The sequence below is a fragment of the Arctopsyche grandis genome, chromosome 1 (assembly GCF_051622035.1).
Source record: "Arctopsyche grandis isolate Sample6627 chromosome 1, ASM5162203v2, whole genome shotgun sequence".
In the NCBI taxonomy this organism is placed as follows: Eukaryota; Metazoa; Arthropoda; class Insecta; order Trichoptera; family Hydropsychidae; genus Arctopsyche; species Arctopsyche grandis.
Window position 1 is genome coordinate 31,921,780 of NC_135355.1, and position 27,599 is coordinate 31,949,378.

Below are 27,599 nucleotides of genomic sequence, written 5' to 3' on the forward strand. Positions count from 1 at the left end.
GTAATATTTGGATATCTGCAATCTCATGAATCGTTTTACATAATATATGTATGCATGTAAAAGCAAATTCAGTTGATTTATTCATAGTAAGGAACAATTGAAATAATCTTCAATAATAATCTTTTGTTTTTAGTTTTGTGTTTATATTAAAAAAAAAGTTTTATGCAGAGGCGGCTCGTGACCTTAAAATCAGGTGGGGCACGAGGTAGCTAAAGCGGCCCCCCCACAAGTTTTTTCCAAAAAATCGAATTTAATATATTTTTAGTAACATTTTATGCAAGGAAAATGTCTTATTTAGCAATTGATCGACTTTCATTATACATATGTCCAAAAAAAAAGCAAAAATGTACTATATTAATAAATAAACATTTAATAATAAAAATAATTGATGTATGTATTTTGATTGACAAATAGGGCACACTTTGAAAATTATAGAAAAAAAATTCGAATCATATAGAAAATATAGACAACCAGCCTGGTGTATTCTGCCCTAAAAATACCTTTACACAGCCAACTAAAAGCTACCCTCTGTATACGGAAATACGGATCATTTTTCTCAGCCTTGACTGACTGTCCACACTCCACACACAGTACCGCCAGAGTAGTAGCAAACTGTAGCTGGCGACCACGGGACCACGGCAGATAAATGACTGCCCCGAACTGAATTACGAACCGGTTCAACTCAACGCGAAGTGAGCGGGACAAAGAAACACTGCTTAACTCTTGGAGATTCGCCAACACCATATTCAAAATTTATAATTTTTGGTTTGGATAAATTTGTGTGGGGCAATGCCTCGGTTGCCCTTAACCTTTAGTGTACTGACGTCTTTTCTATTGAAAGCCCGCCACGCTGAAATTTTCGCCAACATTTAAAACTAGAATTATTTAGAAATCCGATAGAAAGCAGGTATAAAACTTGTAGCTAATCCAAACAAACCCTAGATAACTACCGCCGAGAGTTTTGTAAAGGTGTGTTTAGACTTTCTAATACATCTTGCAACAATATAAAATAAACAAAATAAGTCTATTAATTAATGTATTTTTCCAAAACTAGTTTCATCTTTTTCATTGTTGTTAAAATGTAATGCTCACAATCTATGTAAATGCCAAGCCACTATCTAAAATACTCAGCAGTTAGGGATTTCCATCGAGAAATTCTGCTATGGTTATAAATTCAGAGATTCCGGTGTAAACCAGTCTTTATAAACATTGACACGGATTACACGACCCATGTTCAATGCATTTCAATGCTACCTGCAAAGGCTTAGCGGGTAGTATTCTTGTTTATTTTTTCATACTCAAAAAACAACGCCCATCAGCGTATTTCAAACTCACGGCCTTGTTGGCAAAACGCCGTGAGCATTCAAAGGTTTAAAGACGAGCCTGGTTTTATGTACATGTATATATTTTACATATTATTTATGTTTTATAAAATAATAATGAATTGAATTATGTATCCAAATATTTGTTTACCTGTCCATCGGTCATATCTGCTCCCGGAAGAGTCATTCCCAATTGGCCAACTCTACCATCTGGAATTGCAGCCTAAAATCAAACAAAACACCAGTTTTAATTCACACACTATGAAATGTCAGAAGAAATATCAAAACATAACAACACACCGAAGAGTTAATTTAAGTGCATTAAATGGCAAATGTGTCGTCGTAATTTCCACCGCAGTACTGAATCGCTATTATTTTTGCAAGATCTTATTAAGTTGCATTCAGATCGCAATTGCAATGGCGAAATAATGGTCATTACCACGACGACGATGGCACGCAACCCGTCGCAAATTCGACACAAAAGACTACATATGAATTATCATTGTATTCGTCACATTACATTTTGTCAACTGGGTAACCTTATTTTTTTTTATATTATTTTATTTTATTGTAATGTCGCACACGCGAAGCATGTTCGAGATTTGTCATCTTCCATCACTTAATCACTGGTCGTCTTGTTGTAATGGAAGAAAAAATGAGTCGCCATTGTGCCAGCGTCGGCTCGTGAAATATTTTTGCAATTTTTTCGCGCTGTATTATGTCCGAGTGGACGTAAAAAATAATATGTATTCAATCATACGGCCGCACAAAAGGATCTGTGACAATTCATCTTCTTGTATAACATGTGTGTTTAAAAATCGAGAGACAATGTGCTTTGAATAAAAATGTTTATGCATATTGAAGACACATGTAACTTTTATTGTTATAATTTTAAAGAATTTTTATATTATTTTTAAATGATATATTTATTATTATTATATCCCTGGCTCTATCCAAGTGCCTATCTACAGGGGGCACTAGGCTACAATTCCCTCGAGTCACGGCGTACAGCATATCTGGGAAAACATTTCTATAAACTTCTAAGTGGATCAATATACAATCCTCGTATTCTTGCAGAATTGAAATTTAATGTTCCCAGCAAGTTCAGAGCTACTAGATACCGCGAATTGTTCTTCCCACCTGAGGCGCGTACCAATTTAATGCTTTCGTCCCCTTTCGCCAGGGGCATCAAGCTCCTCAACCAGATTTCTATTAGATTGGATCTGTTTAATCTAAAATATACTGATCTGGCTGTGGTACTGTTTAGTTTGAGATCGTAGCAACTTGTAACATATTGTATTTTTATATTCATATTTTTACATTTTTATATTTTCATATTTTTATATTTTTATATATTTATTTTTCATTATAATTTTATTTCTCATATTTTTATATTTTTATATTTCATGTATTTACAATTTTATATTTTTATATTTCATGTATTTACAATTTTATATTTTTATATTTTATATTTTTATTTTTACAATTTATATTTTTATATTTTATGTTTTTACAATTTCGTATTTTTATATTTTTATATTTCATGTTTTTACAATTTTGTATTTTTATATTTGTTTTATCCATATTTGTCTTTTAATTAATATATAATATTATTATAATATAATAATAATTAATTTCCTTTTTATATAGCCATAGTGTCGACTTGGAGTTAATCTGTAAAGTCACTATAGCAAATTTGTGAATAAATAAATAAATAAATTTATTCATGGAATAATTACTGTGACTAAATATACCAATTGTTTTAGAAGAATCAGCAGAAGTGCATAGTATTAAAATTTGAATTCCCGAGGAACATCTAAATTTATTTCATTTGAAAGCACAAATCTGTGAGTATATTAGTTTCTCCAAGATTTAAACTTCATTTTTGACTATTTAATACTTTGCAGGATAGTAGGGTTATAGGATCTGTGTCCCGGTCCACGTGTCAGTTGTCCCGGTATTCTAATTAGCTAGTTAGTTCAATAAAAAAAACAACAACAAAAACAATTAGGGCGAAAAAACACAGCGAGGAACGTAGCACATGGTTTTTTTAGATACTTTTAAACGTGCGAAAAAAATGTGGAATGTCTTGCACATATTCATGGCATGGCCAGCAAACACCGTCCTAAAATCACCCCCTGGAGTGTTTTAGGTAAAATGTTATCCTTGTATTTGTCCTTGTTTAACAGTTATCGATAACGGTGTATTCCATATTTTAAGAATGTAGGAGACCCCCCACAGCGGGGAGCCAAGAACACGACGTGCCGTTCTTCTCTGTGTGATTTCGCCCTTAACACGTGGAGCCCAGGGCAATTGAATTTTTGACCAGGCGCCGGGGCGCGCATATGTGCGCGTTTCATTTGTATAGCTTGGAAACGGAATTGCGCACATATACGCGCTCTAATGGTTTAATTTATGATATTAGATGTCACTACTAGGGTTTGAAGAATATTATTAAAAAAAAAACTCAAATTTCTCAAACATGTCGAACAAAAAGAAGAAGTATAATTTTTTAATAACTTGTGCTTTAATTTTTGCTCATAGGTCTTGTCCGAATTTTTTTCAAATACCTTTTAAATATATGTATTGAATTTAATATTTATATTTAATTGCTTAATATGAAAGTGGTAAGAACTACCTACCTACCTACATATAAACAATATAAAACACCAATAGAAAAAATAGTTAATAATTAAATAAATGTATTTGGTGCTAAATGTTCAGAGACTTTTATCCTGGTCTATTATCCTAGAGGAAACATTATTTTTTTCTTTCGATATTACATATATTCGTATATTTTGTTGGCAGTGTTTTAGCTGTGACGTACATACATACATATGTTGAATCGAAACAACTATTATATGTAGTACGGCGAGCGTTATCGCAGATACACAGACACACAGACAGAATCACGATATTATTTATACATATGTATGTATGATGATTATTCTAACTGAGATTCACTAGTAATTTTGATTTGCATCTGATATAAAACCGATCCATAGTTTCAACTTTTTATAAAACCTTTTTTGAAAATGGTTTTTATAGTGTACTGATAGCATCTCGATAAAATTTATTCATGTAAGGTTATCCTTTCAAAAGGCCAAACCGAATTTTCACATCATCAAAAGCTGACCAGATTCAATCCGCACAGGCGTTTGAAGATAAGCAAGTTTTACGACGAGTTTCAGCACGTTTCTGTCAAAACGATAAAACGAAAATAATTTTCCTTTATTGCTGCGACATTTCAAGGTTTACTGCCGCCATGAATGAGACCATAACTCCCAGTGTGGCAAAACCGACGACATGTTTGCGGTTATTTTTATTATAAGTGTATACACATTACGTTATAAAACATATTTTATTGTACAACTCACCCTGATGAGAGCGGCTCCAGCGACAGCTCCAATCATTTGGCAAACAATATAGCAAAGTCCCTTCAGCAAACTGATATCTCCACTGAAGAGCAAGCCAGTCGTTACAGCTGGGTTTATGTGACCGCCTGAAACGTGACCTATAGCCTGAAAAAAAAAAACAAATAATACAACATTAAACGTTTATTTATATAATTTTAAACTGTCATCTATATTCTACTCGTATAGTAGGTATATTCCGCGGAACACCAGTGTTCCGCTGAACCTGAACAGGTGTTCAGCGACAATTTGGAAAAGTTTTATAAATTTCTTAAATAAAGATCTACTTTATATTGAAAGGCGAGTGATGATCAATCTCCACTGATGTTTAAATTAAACTTTAAAGTAGATAAAGAAGTTTCCAAAGTATGTATTTTTAGAACACCTACATACATATGTATGTTGAAGACAACTCGTTTGCAATATTTTCCGAAAACTAATAAAGACGATTCCTGGGTTCGGAATCTATTTTCCGTAACAGCTAAACCAGTAGGCTTAAGCGCAAGTGACTATGAAAATCTAACTGATTTAATAAGTGAATCTCATTTGAAACAAAAATACAAAGATAAGCCTTTAAATGATTTCTGTGAGTTCGTCAGAAGAGTACCCCAATTTTTTAAAACATGCTACTATTGTTTCACTTTCATTTTCTACAACCTATTTATGCGAAGCTGGATTTATTATGCTACAACGAAGTCATATTGGAATGCAACTTGCCAATATTGTGCCTGATATCAATAAGATATGCAATTCATGGACTCAAAATCATCATAGTCATTAAGTGCTTTATTTATTCATAATGTTACGTACGCCGCGGATTGAGCGAATTGCACTTAGACCAACGGATATCTGTTATCGGATTAACTAAGTGCATGCACTTACTTCCAAGGATTATATCTGAACTCTAAGTGCATTTAGGCTAAACAATGACCGTTATTAGGCTTTTCTCAGAATCGGTACGGGAAGACCCAATGTCGTGGAAATATATATCCGAATACGTGACTATACAACAGGTAAACAGATTAGGCGTCCTGAGAGATCTACCCTTTATAAGGCGGTACGTAGGCGATATCATGTCATTCTGGACTGAGCACTGACAGTGCGTGTATCTCCTTAATCATCAATAAATGCTGTGAAACGACTGTTGGCCTTTTACTTGGATCCTCCACCCACCCCTACGCAACAATACTATATTTTTATATTTAAAAATAATTAGTAATAAATAATGTGTTTTAATAACATTTTTTTTTTAATTTTTAAGTGTTCCGTTAAAATTTCCGAGTTTGTGAATTGTTCCATTGCAGAAAAAGTTTGGAAAACCCTGTTCTATAGCAACACTTTCTTCATATAACATATTGTACAACATATACGTACATAAAGAGAAATGTTTAAACAAATATATGTAAATATACAATTTGATAGAGCATACATTGGAAATCTGTCGATTTTGAGAAAAATAGGTCAAATCTCCTTTAAAGGCTCTCTTATCTATTGATTTTGATTTTTTTTTGGCGATTTTTGCTAATGAAACGACCGAGTCGTTTTGTCGTTCGTCCGCCCACCGGGTCCGGTTTTCGGCGTTTCGCAAATGTCGACCTTATTCGAATTTACCTACCTCAAATATAATATAATAATCTATATATATATATATATATATATATATATATATATATATATATATATATATATATATATATATATATATATATATATATATATATATATATATATATATATATATATATATATATATATATATATATATATATATATATATATATATATATATATACACATATAAGAGACACAGGTGAAAGACATTCGTCGCATACGAGATCGATTGCCACACACGACCGATGTAACCGTGACCGATACGAGGTGAGTTGCTCACGAACCGTGAAACCGACTCTGGTAAACCGGAGCTGAGCATACAAACATACATATGATTATGAAATAAACTTTGAACTTAATACATCAATATGCACATTCGATCATATAAGTGGTCATAAAAACCAGCGGCGTGGACTAGTGGTTAGCATATTATGCTTTCGAGCAGAGTGGTCACGCGTTCGATTCCTACTAGAGTCCCGCTGCTGGCCAGACCTTGGTTTGAGACTCCAGGTCGATCGTCTCTTATCAGATTTTGACAATTTTTCTGATTTGCATTGAAACTTGGAGCCACAAATATCCAAGTCTGACCAGCAGTATTAAAGATTAGCACGGGATCGAACGCGGTAACCTCTCGGTGCTAAACATAAACGCAACCACCGAGCCATACTGCTGGCTAACAATTATACTTATATTTTATTTTATTGTCACAAATCAATACACACTCGCCATTACAGATTTGCTCCAATGCGACGGGTGTACGTTAATGAAATACATAAACAATCAGAAATCAGAAATACAGTAATACATACATATACAATCAGAATATATAGAATATAAAAATTAATCAGAAATAATAATCATAGTGACATCTATGGATTTCAGATTACTGTGTATAATTAATACAAATTATACACAGGCAGATTTTTGTGACAACAGGATTAGATTTTTTAATACCAATTTTCTGGAACCGTTTCAGCAATGATCAGATAAAATTGGCAAACTCTGATAGAGAAACGATCGATTTGGAGTCACAAAACCCCCAAATCTAACCAGCAGTGGCGAGGACACGAACCTATGACCTCAGTGATGCTAAATATATACGCTATCACTACGCCAAACTGCTGGCTATATGATTGAATAGAGTCATAATGGTGATACTATTGAAACATATAAACATTTACTATCCCTGGTGTGTACTGCTAGCCAGACTTTAGATATGTGACTCATAATAATGAGACTCCAAGGTCGCTGATGTGACTCCAAGGTCGATCGTATCTGATTTGCATTGAAACGGTTTCTGTAAAATTGACTTCTACTTCCTATCTCTCTTGCTAATCTCAAGTTATTCAGCGTCTTGAGGTTCGCCAATTTGATTATAAAATGCTCCAAAAACTTCTCCATAGATGTCATTGTATGAATTCGCATTGTATAAAATGCTTATGTATGTATTGATTGTATTGTATCTGTTTAAGTGTACTCGTCGTTTAGGAACGATCTATAAAGGCTCATGTTCTATGTTCTATAAAAATCATATCATCGGGAAGAATGCTACTGTAATATCTTTCAGAGACGTATTATGAATATAGAAAGAATAATCCAGATTTGTGGTAGGGAAAATTGTATTACATGTAATTACATACATATATAATATGTTATCTAATATATATTTCGAAAGAGACTTTATATGTATGTAACAATCGTTGGTTCTTAGGATCCGTGACGTTAAATTTAATAAAAAAAACAACGGTTTATATTACAAATACCGAGCGAAGCCGGGTAAACCACTAGTCTTCTATATACATACATATACATATATAAAAATCAATGTTTGTCTGTGACGTATGCGTTCCTATACCATTCAACCAATTGCGATGAAAATTACAGGAATTATTATGTGTATGGAAACGGGAAAAATGGGAATGAGTGGCATTGCAACGCAATAATTTCAAATGTGTTCTCATCGCCACCTGCGTTGTTAGGGTAAAATAAACAAGCAATTGAATAATTTCAATTGTGTTCGCCGCCTGCGTTTTTCCGACAAATGGGAACGGAAACAGGAACTTGTTATGTTACGGGAATTATGCCATTGCAACGCATTCCGGGTTCAGCTAGTGTACAATACACATATATGTACAATATCTCACCGCACATCAAGTCAGAAGTCTAATGATCTACTCAAACCTTAAGTACTTATTTAGCTTCTGTATACTCAATATAAATTACATATGAAGAGTGTGTCAAGTATGTATATTTGATTATTTTTCTAATTAAATAACACGATTTAACATTTTCCTTTTTATTATAGAATATATAAATAATTATCATGTGGCATAATATCAAAAGATTAAGTCTGGTTAGAATAGGCAACGAATAAGTATCTATCGAGGAACATTGTGTATATTTATGTGCTATACATATACATATGTATGTTACAGTCCTAGTGTACATTTCGTTCGTTCATGAACATACTAGTTTATTCATACACGAACCAATCTGGCCAGTTATACTGCACAAAAAAAAAAAACAAATTGACAAACGAGTTAGCCTGTTGTTGCACAAAATACATATTAGGCATTAGTTTAAGTATTTTAAATCGTTTGTCCTATCCTCTACGTATGTAAATATATATGCTTACCCTGGGTTGCAATGTTATTTCCATAGGATTTCCTTTTTAAATACTTGGCGTTTTAATAGCTCAAAAGTTTCATGTGTTTCACTTGGTGAGTCTATTTAAAGATAGCTTTTGATTATTATATTACTTTTGATTATTAAAACCTATAGTTCGTGTATGGACAAACTAGAATGTTCATGAACGAACTGGAGTGAACATGTATGTACATATGTAGGTATATAAAACAGCTGCAGCATGGCACCGAGAGGCGCCGGGTTCGATCCCGTGAGTTGACCTCGATTGAAAAGAATATATTCCGAGTATATCTGTAATGCTGCTGGTCAGACTTGGATATTTGTGACTCCAGGTCGATTGTTTCCTATCAGAGTTTGCCAATTTTTCAGATTTCATTGTTGAAACGGTTCCTCGATTAAATTGGCTAAATACTTTCCTACCTATTATGTACTACCTACTATTTGAGTATGATTAATGTCCAATAAAATTTATGTACAAGTTAAAATTCATAGATATCTCGTTAATTTCATTTTGTAATTGAGCGATTTATGTAATAAAACTGCTGCATTGTTTGTAATTGGCCAGCAAGGCGCATTGGGATTTACCTGTTAGGCCTTCTTGGTATGTATTGCAAAAACTTGCAAAAAGCATAAGACAGAATCTAATATTAAAGTCTAACACTGTAAGTTATAATATGTTTTATACGATTCTGAATCGTATTAAAATTTAGAAAGTTCTTTCAGTTTTAATAATTAGTCATAGCTAATAGGCTATACCAGGCAAAACCTGTTAGTTTACTAAAAATAAAACGAATACTTACATTTTTTTTTATTTCATATAAAATTTTTTTTTTGCCCATTTAAATTTTTCTAAAATTTTAATAAATTTGTATAATACCCAACAATCAAAATGTGTTATATTACGTGGGTGCACGAACGAATGCAATTATTATTATTGATTTATCCGTAACGTGCGAAAAGTGCAACCTTGACTGCACGTCCGTCGAGAGGCTGAGCCCCCGGGGGCGTTGGCCCCCTTTTCACCCACTTTTGACAGCCTAGAGCGCAATGATTTGAAAACAAAAAGTCCCAAGATCTAATGTATTCAATGAACCTAGTACCAGACACTCGAATAATGGCATCTACAGAGTAAATTCAACATTCAAGTCCTCATTACATCATGCTGACACTTAATTTGAAAGCTACAATACTATTAACACCTCATTACTCTTTTGTGTAAATGCGTTATGATAAAATGGTGCCTGCACAATAGTGCCAACATAATGCGAAGAACTACCGAACGACTTCTAGCAGAAATTTTATTTTTATTTTTATTCAATCAATCATACACACTCATCTTAACAGATTCCTCCATTGCCACGAGCGTGCTATACAGATTATTAATTCTATGTAAGGTACATAATTATTAATTATATTTTTACATTAAGCACGTCATCTATGGTCAAACATTGTACAGAAGTATTGTTAGTATTATACAAGGCAAATACAAACAACAATTAACATCCACAAAGACATACATATCAGCGAAAATTGAGATGCTGAATAAGTCGAATTTTTGCGAGAGAGATAGGACAGGGATGCCAATCTGTTGGAACCGTTTAAATGAAATCAGATACGATCGAACTTGGAGTCACATCAGCGACCTTGGAGTCTCATCATTATGAGACACATGTCTAAAGTCTGGCTAGCAGCACACACCAGGGATAGAAACCGTGACCACACAATTGAAAGCACTACATTCTAACCATTGATCCATGCTACTGATTAGTAAATGTTTATATGTATGTTTCAATAGTATCACCATTATTACTCTATTCAATCATATAAGTATAATTGTTAGCCAGCAGTATGGCTCGGTGGTTGCGTTTATGTTTAGCACTGAGAGGTTACCGCGTTCGATCCCGTGCTAATTTTTAATACTGCTGGTCAGACTTGGATATTTGTGACTCCAAGTTTATTTATCTAATTTGCATTTAAACGGTTCTAACAAATTGGCAAAATCATCATACCGGCTATGTCAAAAAATTTCTGAATTTGATTCATGTACGATATGTAAGAATTTATACACAAGTCTAAATCCATAGATGTCTCAATGGATTAATTCATTAATTAATTAATTGTTATTTACAGCGATTTATGTAATGCAATGTTAGTAATTAATTGTCTAGGAAGGCTCATTGAGGTCTACCTGTGAGGCCTTCTTGGTATATATATATGTATATTATGGGTGACCGTGAAAAAGTAAAAAATATTCGTTTATCATGCATTCATATGAAAAACGGTTAGTATATATGTATATATATATATATATATATATATATATATATATATATATATATATATATATATATATATATATATATATATATGTACATATATCAGTGGCGTGCGGTAAAAGTCTCTCTACCCCCGTCGTACATCCTCACTTAATTTGCGCGAGCAACGATACAAGAGGAACAGGCTTTTCCTCCCGTATCCTGCGCGCGCACATTAAACAAGGCTGTATGACAAAAAGAGAGATAATTTCACCGCATGTCACTCATATATATTATATATACATAGTACCGTTTACCATGCACCCTTTTTTTTTTTGATTTTTCGATTTCGATTTCGATTTTCGATCTTTGCCTTTCGATATTTGCTTTTTCGACCTTTTCACTTTCTTTGCCGGGAGGTAGACTCGTATATTATACTATCTATGTATGTAAAATAAAATAAAATATAATCTCAGATTTATAGCAGTTTTACAGGTGTCATGTTTTAGCGAGAGGCCATTTATCAATGGACGCAATTTTGCGTCAAAATCGATCGCAGTGACTCCTAGCGGTATCACACGTGAACCACGAACCAAACGGGAGCCTCGAGCGATCTCGAAAAACGCCTCCAGTGGAAAAATAAGAAAAAGTGCACACACTAAAGAACACGCACGACTCAAACCTTGAGATGGCGAACGGTGAACTAGAAAGAGCCGGTTCACCGAGCAATCACTTTACTGTGTGACAAATTACATACAAGCGCACACATATGCACACGTGTCAAGTTGATATAGTCTGACACCCGCGAAGGCTCTATCTCTGCAAGATTGCGATCGAAGCGAATCACAAAAAAAAAAAGATTCGATTGCGCGGAAAATTTCAAAAGTGAATTTTCCATTCCCGCGCAATTAACGTACATATGACCAATCCGCCCGCGGGCCGCAGTCAGAGTGCATTAACCTAGTGCACTTTACGCGTTAGACAATTTTTTTACGACAAGCGCTCGTTTAATGGTTTTTTGCCGGTGAAAAAAATCGCGTATGCGAATTTGGTAACAGTGTCGGTCATCGCAGGTCATAAATTCGTTATGTTTACAAGTCATGATCGGCGATGCCGTGAAACCGACTGCAATAAATCGATTTTGCATTCGTTATACCAAATACGATTTGAGGCGTCGATTTTCACACTAGTTATTTCTATGTGGTATTAAACTTGAGACGATGAATAGTCCCCAGAAAGTTTGTTAAAGAAAAATGCAACAAAAATTTATACCCTCTTAGGTTGGGATTACGTAATTGGCCAGTAAGGCGCATTGGGTTTACCTGTTGGGCCTTTCTGGTATATATATATATATATATATATATATATATATATATATATATATATATATATATATATATATATATAATTTTATTTTATTTTATTGTTACAAATCAATACACACTCGTCATTACAGATTTGCTCCAATGCGACGGGTGTACGTTAACGAAATACAGAATACATAAACAATCAGAACTCAGAAATATTGTATAAGTAATACATACATATACAATCAGAATATATAGCATATAACAATTAATCAGAAATAATAATCATAGAGAAATCTATGGATTATTTTTAGATTTTTTTGTATGCATTTTTTATACATATGTATAATAAATACGAAATTATAGAGATGTCTGTAGAGATATCTATAGATTTCAGATTACTGTGTATAATGATTACAAATTATACACAGGCAGATTTTGTGACGACAGGATTAGATCTAATACCAATTTTCAGGAATCGTTTCAGCAATGATCAGATAAAATTGGCAAACTCTGATAGAGAAACGATCGATTTGGAGTCACAAACCCCCAAATCTAACCAGCAGTGGCGAGGACTCGAACCTTTGACCTCAGTGATGCTAAATATATACGCTACCACTAAGCCAAACTGCTGGCTATATATAAATAAAATGAAATAAATATATCAACAATTGAGATAAAAAAACCAACACAACAATATTACTAACATGAAGTGTGATAAGATTAAGGGTGTAGACACAGAGAGGCACGTGTGGCGTCTTTTTTTAAAGATAGTTTTGCACATGTAAATAAGGCGCTAGCACGCATAATTAATTTTATTTTATATCAATTAATCATGGACACTCGCCTAACAGATTGCTCCAAAGCAATGAGTATGCCAAACAAATTAAGAACAGGAGTAAAAATACATGAATTACAGAAGAAGAAAGAAAATACACGACTTTAAAAATTTTTACAATAAATAAAAAAAATATAACAGCCAAGTCAAAAATTTTCAACTATTATGCTATGGCACCCAGGCTTAAAATTACATATGTAGGTTTTATAACGGTCATTTTTATATTTTAAGAAATTTGTCGATAAAAAAGAACCCCTGTGGATTTTTCACCACTGAAGGCCAACAACGTGCCCGTGCTGTTTAATTCAGTGTGCTTTTGCATTAAAGGGGAAATACACTGAATGGTACCTACTTACACACATAGTGGTACGCGGTATGTACTTTTTTTAGATTTGCACATGCAAAAAAAACGCTGGCATGTTTGGTCGGTACCGTCGCGATCCTTCCCAAAACTCAGCCCTGGAATGTTTTCGGTTATATTTTACCTTTATATTGATATAGGAGTGATTGATAAAGGCGATGCCTATATTTGAAATGTAGGAGAAACATGTCGAAATAATAATATCGTACGAATTACCAATGTCATAAAACACGCCCATTCACAGCTGTAGTCCACCAAGACATGCCGTGCCGTACGAGTGTGTTTTTCTGCGCCTATATTAGTAAAAGTATCATGGGTTGTATGAATTATCTGAGTAGTATACCATATTTGGTGGGTTTCAATTGAAAACTGTGGATTTTGTATAGCGGACGAACGAACAAACAAACATTCATCTTTATATATCATCATCATTTACAGTCATTCACAATATGTTAATTCCTATTACAGCTGGAGTCTACCCAGGTGTGCCGTGCCGCATACTATAACGTTAGAATTATTTACAAAATACACAGATATATGTATGTATAGTCCATCACCGTAGGAAGAAACTTTTACCCCATCTTAACAAATAGCATTTCGCATGTACAATGTTCTATTGTCAGCCCGAAATGCTATTGGTCGAGAGGAGATGTAAGGGACAGCATGTGAGTTTTTGTGTCTTCCTATAGGGGATTAAAACATGATCAGGAATCGATACTGAACAAAAATCCATTTTAGTTGTTACTAGTTTACATATGTATGTATTTATATATATGTAATTTGTATTGAAATATTTAAAGCGGAAATTAGATTCAGTGAACTTTTCATTATATAATATATGTAGTATTTGTTTATTAAGATTACACATTCACTTTTAAGAAGGGAATAAAAGACAAGAAGAAGGTGGGGAGGATGTTTCGTAAACCGACAAAATTAATAATTTGACCAATTCGTACCAAAATTACCGAACACTTAATTTTAAACTTAAACTTAATTAGAAACACATAGATACATAAATAGGCTGTATAATATATTGAAAAAAAAACAAGAGGAATTAATTTACTTGTGACCTTATGAACCAAACTGGAATTGAAACCGTTCAGAACTTTATTGTATTCGATATGGAATTTAATTGCGAGAAAAGCATTAGGTCATGTACAGATGTTACAAAAAAACCACAGTAATTTTAATTTTCTTTTACCTTATGTACTAATTTTTAGGCTTGTTTGTTTGATCGATATCTACAACTTTCAATTTAGAACCGTCAAATTTGCTATACTAATAACCGGGTTTATAATACTAATAACCGGGTTGACAAGATGCGAGTGCACTTGGATTGAGTCTGCTAATTAGCTAGCTCGGACGTTGAGAAACATCCGAGTGATTCGTCCGAGTGACTCGATCAGGGCTTACTTGTATCAAGTCAGTCCGGTATAAGACCGTGGACTATAAAATGATATGATTTTTTACAAGCTTTTTACTATTTTCATTTGTTAGTTTAGTGACATTCCTGTAGGTCAAAAAATTGTGATGCTTTTGAACCACTTGCTCTTTTCAAGTTGCACTGATATCTAACCGACATATGGAGGTTTGCTAATATTGAAATAAGCTAATATCTCCAACATGAATCTAGAGGAGTTTAATCATTAACCAACTCATTAAAATATACATTTTAATCTTGTCAGATTGAAGTGACGACAGCTAGCTATCCAAACTCGTCTTTTACCGCTCTTTCTCAACAGTTACGTTTTTCACTTACATTTACTCTCATCTCATATAAACATTATATTACTTTCTCACATACGTTTTCAATATATTTCTCACATATATTTCAATATATTGATGCTATTCGTGGCCCCACTATTGAAGTGTTTCGGCTAAACCATAATTTTCAACTTTTACCCATCAGAACAACGACCGGAAATTTAACTAGTTGTGCCATTTAAATGAAACGAATCAATATGTTTTAGGAATCAAATATAACCAGCAACATAGCTAATGTGTAGTGCTTACAACTGAGTAATCATGGATTCATCCTCTGGCCCGGTGTTACTGGCCAAACCCCGGATATATGTGACTCCAGGTCAATCGTTTCATTAGAGTTTACCAATTTATCTGATTTCATTGTTGAAACGGTGTCACCAAATTGACAACCTATCTTAAATTCGAGTTTGTGGCATAAAATGTATAAAGATAAATTAGCAAATTCTGGTTTATAGCATCTCGAATTTGTTGATTATTATATAAATATGCTGCCCACTTTATAAAATATAGTAAATTTGTCTATAGATGTCTCTATGATACTGTATACCTATAATTGTTTATCGATGTTTGTAATTGACTAGGAAGGCGCATTGGGTCTACCTGTAAGGCCTTCCTAGTATATACATATTATACATACATATGTATAAAAAAAAAATGTAAGATAGAATTTTTAATCTGTCAATGAAAGAGCATAATGTCTAAAAGATGTAGAAGGGCTTTGACTTAACTTTTAAGTACTGGTATATATGTATGTAATTTAAAGCCATTTGATAAATATTGCATGTCTATAGTAAACTCCCTTCGACATGTCATGTCGCAATACAAACATTGCCCCTGACAATATATATTTATGTATAACATGGCTTTTAATTTTCATAACTCTATTATTATTACGATACTCGAGTATTGGGAAAACGTCGATTTACATTAATAACACTGCTTTTTGACACACTCTGTACTATATTTAGTACCAGAACTCGCCCCGAGCTACTGCATATATGTACATATGTATGTATGTAGAGTGTGTGTGTGTGTGTGTGTGTATGTAATTCTGTTTATACGAATGTCTCTCGCAAACTGGAACGGATATTGCGAAATATCTATCGGATCAAACGCACAGGTTGTCGAGAAGACCGATTTCGATTTAATTCGATATTTTCCAATTTGGCCGGTTGACCTTTTGCGTGCGAGCGCGCTCGCGCATATTCGGCGCAATTAATTTTCCGAAAATGAAATAAATAAAAAAAAAATAAATCACATCACAATATGTAATATATAATACTATAAATGTACAGGTGGTCTGGTTGTTTGAGACGTATCGACCTTTTGAACGCGAAATCTCAAGGCAAAGTTTAAGTTTACGTATTCTACTACATACATGTCCATACATATGTACATATGTATGCACATATTTAATATACCTTGAAGCTTTCGTAAGCTCGATGGCATTGAAAAATTTGCACAATGCACATGTCAACCCTTTGAAAATTCATTATGCATACATATATATATATATAAAACTTTAGGTACACTTTACGACTACCGGCAATTTAAGTCATTAATAGATTGATAATGCATACTTTATTAGGTTTTCATGGGCCATATCATTGACAACAAGCCCTCATAGATCTACAGTATGGGTTTAGTCGCACTACAAGTCTACTACATCTAATTTACTATGGGTCACAAATGATACTACGAAATCTATGGACTCTAATATCAACATAAATGCATGTTTTATACACTGGCTCTGAAAAAGATTTTGACAAAGTGAACCGTAATGTTTTAGTTAAAAAATTATGGCATTTTGAGCTTGTCAACAATCTTGTACCTCTTTTTGATATGCATTTAAAGGGTTAAGTAAAAAAAGAGTATATAGCACCATAAGGTGTTCCCCAGGGTTCAAATTTGGGTCCATTACTATGTATGAAAGATATTCAGTTTTTTATCCGTCATTCAATTTTTTCATTGTATGCAGATGACCTGACCTGATTATAAAATAAAAATATATGCTACAGCCGAAAACCTCTTATATAAAAACATTTTTCAAAATCATGTAATATCTTCAATGCTTCAAATCAACAGCGCCGCAGACAAAAACTTAAAACTAAATTCAAAAACTAGTTACAAGAAAAAGTAATTCTTTCAACAATTCCATTCTTAGTCCTTCCCTGGTTCTGGGTTTTGTGCCTAAGCATCCACCAAATTATGTAACTATATATGTATATTGTTGCGTAAGGGTAAGTTCAAATGATAAGCCAGAGTCGCTTCAAAGCATATATCGAATCAGAAGTTCCACATGGAACAGCCGCTCGCTTCGAGAGTGTCCAGTTCACCACGTGTCTCTTATTTTAAAGGCAGATAGCCGAGTGTTCAGACATGCAGTAGTCCGAACAGGCCCGGCATTCCCCATATACATACTGTTACGTACGCCGCGGATTAAGCGAATAGAATCCCAGACACTGTGTGACCAAACCTATGGGACAGGATTATCTGTAACGGATATCTGTTAACGGATTAACTAAATGCATACCGTGAGACCGGTGTAAGTGGTTTTAGGGATTAGCGACAAGCTAAGTGCATGAAACAATGATTGCACTTCTCATACCGTGGGAATACATATCCGAATACGTGACTATACAGTAGGTAAACAGATTAGACGTCCTGAGAGACCGTGAGACCGGTGTAAGTGGTTTTAGGGATTAGCGACAAGCTAAGTGCATGAAAGCTAAACAATGATTGCACTCCTCATACCGTGGGAATACATATCCGAATACGTGACTATACTGTAGGTAAACAGATTAGACGTCCTGAGAGATCTACCCCTTATAAGGCGGTACGTAGGCGATATCAGGTCATTCTGGACTTAGCAGTGACACTGCGTGTATCTCCTGAATCATCAATAAATGCTGTGATACGACTGTTGGCCTTTTACTTGGATCCTCCACCCACCCCGTACGCAACAATACATACATACGTTATTTCTTAAAAACTCGTAATTCTCCACAAACATTATTGCCACGTTACAATATCATAAGATTAGGTATATCTACTCTGAAAGCGTGGATTTAAGTCCTGAAAATGTCGTGATTTCACAAAACTTCTCCCATTAATTTATCCCATTTGCTTCTATAGTTTCTATTGAGTTTTATAGAGAACATATTGCAATGAAAAAATACCATACTGGAGAAAATTTCACCCTACCATTTGTTCACAGACTAAACACTACATTACATCTGATAACAATAAACAAAGCATGTCATTCGCGTTGTGGCAATAATCACATATTACATCGCGCCAAAACTATCGGCGCCAATGTGTCTGCGGCCGCCGAAAGCGACATTGAACTCTCGCAGACGAGACGAGAGAGACGCGCCGAAGCGAAAATTCAAAATCACGTATAATCAACACCGAAACTCTCAAACACGCGTATAAATTACACGCATGTAACGATAATACGAAATAATAATACTCGATTCTAATTTATGTAAACCGGTTCGGTCGGGGCGTGCACTATGAGCTTCGAAAGCTCTCGATATCGGCCATTCTAGTTACTGGTATGCCAGTGCACGCTTTTCGTATGCATACAGTATTTTTACGTAACTCGCACATACTAAATACACGTATGCGCAACGTCTGTTAATCGAACGTTCCACTTAATGAAGACAAGCGTGGAGATACTAGTATACATATATCTATGTATAATATGTAATAATTGTTCGAACCGGGTCACGGTCGTGTAAATCTTGAACGTACAAAATTCTAACACTTGGCATTGTAGAAAAAGGGCGTAAATGACTTTTAAAAATCACTCGTAGAAGCTTTGTGTGATGATGCTGAATGTAAAGTTGACTGATTCGTTTCAAAAGAATCAGACTGTTTGTTGCTTAGTTGGTTCTTCTTTTTTACATACCTCCTTTACGTTTCACATGGCTTTCGTGTCAGTGGTCATTTTTATCTCTTATCCGATCGTTTTCATACTTTGCCATATTGCTCATTTTGGTCATCAATATACGTAAATGTATCGTCTGCCATTACGTTGGAGATAAAATATCGTATACAATGCGTAACAAATATCCAGAATCTCGGATACGGTGACGTTTATGACGGTACGTAAGGCTACCATAATCTATCTTCAACCTTTTCGCCTTGATATGCTATTTCAGATTTTAATTTAAACGCCTATAATTCACTCTATATTTTATAAAATTTGCTCTATAGGTTCTCGTTATCTCTAATATTTAAATATTTATAGTTTTAACTCTCATATGTATATATAAATTTCAAATTTGGCGTCTAGCTTCATGTAATGTAATACACGATATATATTGATTTTTGGCCAAATATGTCAAATCTGACATTTCACTGTATATCTCCTCAGTCGGTTTTATCTGCGAGATAAGTATTCAATAAGAAGTTATGTTGTATCTAATTGTTAATATGATTTACAATAAGCTTACATACATTTAGTTTTTTACAATAAGCTTATTTAGGAATAAAATTGAGGATTAGGTCAAATTAGGTAAAACTTGGTTTTTGTTTTTATTATATAATGGTCCGAAGAGTAAGGATTAAGTAAGATTAGGCTGATGGCTAAAGCTTCCTTATTTTTAAAAAAAATGTTAGTCAAGAATTGTCTAATACAGGGGTGGTTCGTCTTTAAGAGGGCTGGACAGCAGCGCCTTGTCCATGCAAACGTACTATGCTTCTCCCTTCCTCAATTATGGCACTAGAGAAATTATTTTTTAATATGCTATGGATATCCACCATTGATCTATCGTTTTATTATTTTGATTAATTTTTTTTTATATGAGCTAGGAGCCGCCAAAAATCTATAAAATCGCCTCTTTTTTACACCCACGAAACGAGTCCAGCGTGCTTATTTAACGATCGATTTAAAAAAAAATACGCCGATAGATGCACAGAAAGAATCTTTCTTATACCGATGATGAAATTTTTTTAAAAATTGGTCCAGTTTTGGAGGAGAAAATAGTAAAATACGAAACCTCGATTTTGTCAATTTAAAATACGTTTTATCTGGTCGAAGCGCAACTGTCGCATTCACTCAATATATATATTGATATATATTGTCGCATTCACTCAATATATACGTACACTCAATATATATATCGAAGAAAGGAACGGTAACAAAATAAAGGTTTCAGGTGTACAGCCCTCTTAAGGGCAACTGGGGCAGTAGCCCGACACAAATTTCTCCTCACCAAAAAATAAACCTTTTTTTTATTTGTTGGCGATTCGAAGTCAAGAAGTGCTTCTTTGTCCCGCTCAACACGCGGTGAGTTGAGCAGGCTCTTATTTCAGTCCGAGGCAGTCGTTTATCTGCCGTGGTCCCGTGGTTGCCAGCTTCGGTTTGCCTGCCACTCTAGCACTTGCGAGTGGTACTGTGTATAGAGCAGTGGTTCTTAACCATGTTGGAGGTACCGAACCCCACCAGTTTCATATGCGCATTCACCGAACCCTTCTCAATATTGGCACCCGAATCATATGAGTCGGGTCTTGACCTCCACCGAACCCCTGAGACTGACTCACCGAACCCCTGGGGTTCGATCGAACCCAGGTTTAGAACCACAGGTATAGAGTGTAGACTATCAATCGAGGCAGTGAAAAATAATCCGTATTTCCCTATAAAGAGGGTCGCTTTTAGTTGACTGCGTAAATACATACCTATTTATTTTTGGGAAAAATTACCCTAACCCCGGTTGTCTATATTTTTTATACGTTTTATATTTTCTAGACATTAAAATCATATTTTGCAAGATATAAATTGTCAATTCTTTCACTTTTATCATTTTATATTTTAGAACACATAAAATGTTACCGAAAATATGTATATTAAGTTCAATTTTTTGGAAAAAATATACAAAAGTAGAGGGGGGGGGGCAGCTTTAGCCACCTTGTGCCCCAACTGCTTTTAAAGTTACGAGCCGCCCCTGGTTTACTCTATTTCAAAAGATTCTTCTATATGCTATACAAGCTAGAGTGATTATTGCAAATTTGTTTTTCGATGATTAATTTTATTGAAAATTTACGATTGTGATTATGAATTTTTATTTTGATGTATTTATTTTGTCTTTTTGTTTTTTGTTATATAATATATTATTTTTATTATTTCATAATTTTTATCATATTATTATTCTTATTATTTTGATATTTTTATTATACTGTTATTTCTATTTTTTTTCTTTTTGTTTTCTTTAACTATCTTACTCTATTATCATTTTTGTTTCTTATTTTAAATGTTTGAGATTTTCTTTTTTTTACCTATATGTGAAAATAATTAATGGTTTACTTAACATAATTATGTTTTTTTACTATCAATCTATGTAACTTAATAAACTGTAAATTTTCCAAATAAATAAATATGAATTACGAGTTTTGGGTTAGGTTCAGAATATAATATGTCAGTGAAACCTATAAAAAGCTCTCTTATTGGAGATGTAAGTGCTAAAATGGAATGCAAGTTACTGCTATTTATTTTTGCAGCTTTTGTTTTCAGATAAAGAAATATTAACTATCAAGGTTTTCATTACAGATTCTGAATATGATTTCGGTTCATGTCATTTTGTTTCAATTATGGCAGTTTTTTTACTATCTATGTATATCTGGTATTGTAAGATAAATCTGGGTAAATCTTTAAGGCAATTATCATCAATAAAATGCCTCTATCTTTAGGAGCCGAAAAAAGTCGACGGTGAAACAATTTAGTTTGGATTCTAATTAGTAGATGTCTTCAATACTATATACATATATGTATATAAATATATTCTATTTTTATCATTCTTGTTTCAGAAGCCATCCCCGTTGATGATCTCGATGATGATTCAAAAGTGCCCGGTTCGACCAGACACCGGTTCGCCTTTCGGGTGGTCTTGAAAAAGACGTCTCCTCGAACCGGTCGCCGGTTGCGCAACCTTCGAAGCCTGTTTTATGGAGCAGGCGACAGTGAAAATCGTTAAATGGTTCATGGTCTACCGCCGAAGTATCCCCTCTCCTTTCCCCCAACGGCACATTCATAAATCGGAATGGAAGGCATTGAAAGAAAGTGAAGCCAAAAAAATGACATAAGAATAGTAGCAGATGATGATGATGATTGTGATGATAATGATGATTATGGTGGTCAACGAACAATGAAGAAAGTCGACTCAAGGTTGTCTCGCACCGTGACAGAGAAAGTGAAATTGCCTTGCATCACAACGGAGGCTAAATTTTGAAATGTAATAAAAAAAAAAACAAACGCGAATTTTGCACAAGTTGTGACACAATTCGAAAATTGCCCTTTTAAGTTTACGATTGTAATATTTTCATTCTTGATTTTCAAGTGATGATTAATGGAATTGATACAATGGCTTTGGGCATCATAAAAAATCAAAATATATTCGATGCGGTGCAAACGATCGAAAAGCGCCAGACAGACTGAAGCACAGATTAACGACACGTGTACCGTGTATGCGTGCGCACTGCTCGCACTTACACTAAGCGAAAAGTCCCGACATACCTACCCTGTATACGTTCTGGGCTTCTGGTACTTTAGTTCCGAATTTTTACTTATTAAATTATTAAAAACTCGCCAGAAAGATCCAACTCAATTTTAATAATTGCATCTGTGCACCTCGAAAAGCTACTCGTCATCTGATGTGCAATTTTTCATTCGTGAAGTCGAGAATTGCGTTTAAAGCAGCCATCCAGTTAATTTGTGGTTCAATCTGTCTGGAGCTTTTCGATCGTTTGCACCAAACCCAATATATTTTATACGCGTTGAAATCTCTACCCGTTTCTTTCAAAATATCCAGTATACCTTCCAATAGTAGGTAGCTTAATTGAGACCACACAATGAAAAAAGTTATTAAGTGCGTGGCTAAGGATTTTAAAATCTATATACGTTCTTAATTCTACCCCTCCTGGGTACATTTCTTCAACACTCCCTTGAGCAATCGCTTCACTGCTGTTTACTCTTGACCTGACGCTCTCGTTGAGTATCCAAAATTGATGTTCACAAATTAGTATTTCGTAATTTGTTAAAACGAGTGTTAGAATAGATGTACGTAAGTATTTATGTTTGTAGTACTTAAGATGCTACTTGACTTTTTTGGCTGAGATCCTCTAATGGCCGTCTTCCTTTTGGTACAGAAGAAAAAAAATCAAAAGCACTATTTCCATTATCTTTATTCTGCTGTTACACATATGTAGATACATATGTGTATATCTGTGGCTCTTACATCTTACATAATGTTTAGTTCTAATTCTGTATTGGATTTAAAATTATATTTCCTAATACTTTTGACCTGACGCTCTTTGTTGGGTTATAATATAGTCATATAGCCAGCAGTATGGCTCGGTGGTTGCGTTTATGTGAAGCACCGAGAGGTTACCGGGTTCGATCCCGTGCTAATCTTTAATACCGCTGGTAAGACTTGGATATTTGTGACTCCAAGTCAATCGTTTCTAAGTTTCTAGAGTTTGCCAATTTATCTGATTTCATTGTTGAAACGGTTCCTCCATCAAATCGGCATAAATCATCCTACCCGCAGTCACAAATATCTGAATTTGGTTTATGTGCAATATGTAAAAATGTATGTACAAGTCCAAATCCATAGATATCTTTATAGATTAATTAATTATTAATTTCGTGTTGTTCAGACTATTGAAATACAGCGATTTGTGTAATAAAAATCCTACAATGTTTGTAATTAATTGTCTAGGAAGGCGCATTTGGGTCTATCTGTTAGGCCTTCCTGGTATATGTATATATCTATGTAAAATAAAAATAAATAAATAAAATAAAATGATAGCTTAAATTTATAAATTTTAAACCGCTGCATAAATGAAACAACTAAAAGCGAGATCCTCCTGTTGTGTGAAAAAATTATTATCTAGTACATTCGTGACTCCATCTACGTATTAAAAAGACAATCTATGCAAAATAAAATAAAATAAAAAATAAGAAGAAGTTACTATTTAAATATGGATATTTGAACAATATCTTCACTCTTTTAACTTTTTGGTACAAATAATAGTAATAAAAGATACATTGGAATGTACATAAAATGCATTTTATTACAGACTATGCAATTTTGTTCATTCATCTAAATTGCTTCTGATAAAGAGGGTACTTTCTAATTCTGTTGCTTTCATTTCACTACATTTCCTGCAAATTCTAAACAGACTACATGCCAATTTAAAACGAAAAGAGACCAAAGTTTTTCCACCTTTCATATTTAAAATATACAATTATCGATAATAACCGCACAACGAAAGAAGGTTGCTCAAAACTTGACCTCAAAGGTTTTGTCCCATATATGTATTTCGAAAAGGTCCAAAATTAAATAAATCGCAATTATCGTTTTGTGAAATTATAATTACTGACCGTGCCTATATAATTTGATATGTGAACGTCTAATTTATACGCGAGATAAGATCGATTGAACTTCTGACACTCTGAGATCTCCAATCTCACATCTCGATTTGAGCAGACATCACCTCAACCCATCACACCTGTACCACATTTGCATAACGGCGGCCAATAATTGATACAATATTACGCACAATCGAGTCGATGTTTAATTTATTTTTGGCACCAGAACGAATGTCAAACGTGCACACACACACACACGTTCCAACTACATATGTATAATATGGTGTTCGATTTTGAATGTGCGTTGCGCAATTTTTATGCAAAAAATGACCCGGTTTTTGGGGTGCAACCGGTACAGCCCCGGGCGTTCCATTGTATGGGGACAAAACTCCATTATTATTATTATATATTTATATATGTACATATGTTTATATCGTTTAATACCACACACGTGTATGCCTTTCGTTCGGTTGCGGAATTGCGCACTCGGCCAATTGATTTCCGGCGGATTGACTGTTGATCAGTTTGCTTAGATTATATGTACATAGATTGCGTTTTTTTTTGTTTTTGGGTCTTTTCATAATTCTCAATGAGTTTCTTAATTAAATGAAATTATAATATAAATAGACATTTCCTATTACTTTGATATTTTCAGAGATACTTAACTTCCTCTGAACGAGCAATTAAAAATGGCCCAATAGCTTGGAATTGATCAGATGAGTGAAAGTTGGAAAAAAATAGTATAAACGGAATTTTTAGTAAAAAAGTCTGCGGTCTAATTTACCATGAATAAATACCATTAGGGCGCATGAACACAAAATGATACACACGTTTTTTTTAAATATTTTTTCACATCCAAAAAAGCAAGGACGCCTGATCTATGCCAAGCCAAAATTCATCCCTTCGAGAGTGTTTTCGGTGATAATTTCCCCTCGTATTGACATAGGTTTGACAGTGATTCCCATATTTATTTATTTATTTATGTAAAATATAGCTTAATAGCTAATTATATTTAATCATACAAATAATAATATATTCATACACATGCATACATATGTATACAGAAATACGCGCAAATGCACGCAAGAAATAAAAATAGCTATACACTTTCATATAAGTGTTGCCTTATAGCTTCCGAAAATTATCATTATTACTTATATTTATAATTTCATCTGAATAAATGTAGGAGAAACTTATTGAAATAATGAGATCGTACAAATTAATAATGACATAAAACACCCAGTCACAGCTGGAGTTTACCTAGGTATGCCGTGCCGTACGATTCTGTGTGTCTACGCCTTTAGTAGTATAAATACTATGAGTTGTATGATTACTTTGAGTAGTGTAACAAATTTGTTGGATTTCATTTGAAAACTGTAGATTGAAAATTGAAAAATGTAGATAGATGATGTATATATGCACATACATCATCATCATCGTCAGCCACTCATAATCGTGGACAGGCTTCCACTGTTTTTGCGCAACTCTCATCCATATCAACCCACACATTTTTACAATTTTATCCACTCATCTCCCGTGCGGTCTTCTTTTCAACCTTTTACATTCGCTTGGGTACCATTCGTGCACTTTAGTTCAAATTTCATTCATTGTACTAGCTACATGACCCGACAGTTGCCATTTCAATCACTCCACTTTCTCTCACTCCCTTGTCATACTTCTCACCCACGTATTCCGTTTCCTACCTTTTCTCACTGTGCTGAGCATACAGCGTTCCATACTTATTTAATCTTTGAGTATGTACATTATAATAGATCTATTGGATTTAAAAAAAAAGAAATTACTTTATTTTATATTTAATGACACTTGAACAAAATAGGAAAATATAAGTTTCACAATAAAGAGATTTATTTATTTAACTACTATAAACTATCCGAATTATTTGTTTTTATTACACAATAAAATAAGCTTAAAATACATTCTTCCTCGAAATATCAAAATTTGTATGTATAAGTTGTCATTTCGTATAAAAGTTTCGGCAATAAAATAAAATAGAAAGTTCACAGGACATTATGACGTAAGCAAAAATACCCAATCACTTGCATAAAAACGATTTTTCATATAAAATAATTAATAATTGAAAATTCCATTTTGTTTTACGGCAATCTTATATTAATCGTCATTTAATAAAATATCTTTCAGTGTATAATTACATACATTACTTTAAAATTGATCTTGTCAGTTTGATAATATCAAATTATCAAATTATAAAATAGAATAAGACTATTATTTTGGATTTTAAAAAACGTATGCTAGCAATAGTAGAAATGGTTATAAATCCTTCGAGTGAATCGAATTTTAAATTCGCCGATCTATTCACGCTTCACACGGTTAACATTTTATAAAGATGAAATTAGATCAGGTTGTCGATTTAAAAAAATAATATAATTTGTATGCAAGTTTGGAAAAGAATCATCAATCAATATTTTAAAAGGCGCGAACTTTATCAACCGCTTCTGAGGGGGGGCCTTGAGTCACTTTAGAACTAGAGAGTTCACGTCTAAAATCCGGTACATTTAGCTCCGATTACGATTGACAAAAATGATGTAATGCACCGTAGGCTCGTTACCATTTATAAATGCTGATCGGAAACTGGGGTGACCATACGTTCCTTATACGGCGGAAAAAAAACAATTTTTGTAAGAAAATTCAATTAATGGAATACGTACGTATACATAAATGTATGTATAA

At 33.8% G+C, this 27,599-nt stretch overlaps 1 protein-coding gene across 3 annotated transcripts in view; it reads right to left on the bottom strand.

Annotated features, from left to right (window-relative positions):
• The window catches only part of Drip (aquaporin homolog protein drip), a 72,140-nt gene that overhangs the window by 5,234 nt on the left and 39,307 nt on the right, over positions 1-27,599 (bottom strand). For all 3 annotated transcript variants that reach the window (XM_077430302.1, XM_077430285.1, XM_077430294.1), the window contains 2 exons: positions 4,700-4,843; positions 1,474-1,545 (listed from right to left, as the gene is read on the bottom strand). In XM_077430302.1, coding sequence (XP_077286428.1) covers positions 1,474-1,545; positions 4,700-4,843 — 216 coding nt within the window. The remainder of the gene's footprint in view (positions 1-1,473; positions 1,546-4,699; positions 4,844-27,599) is intronic.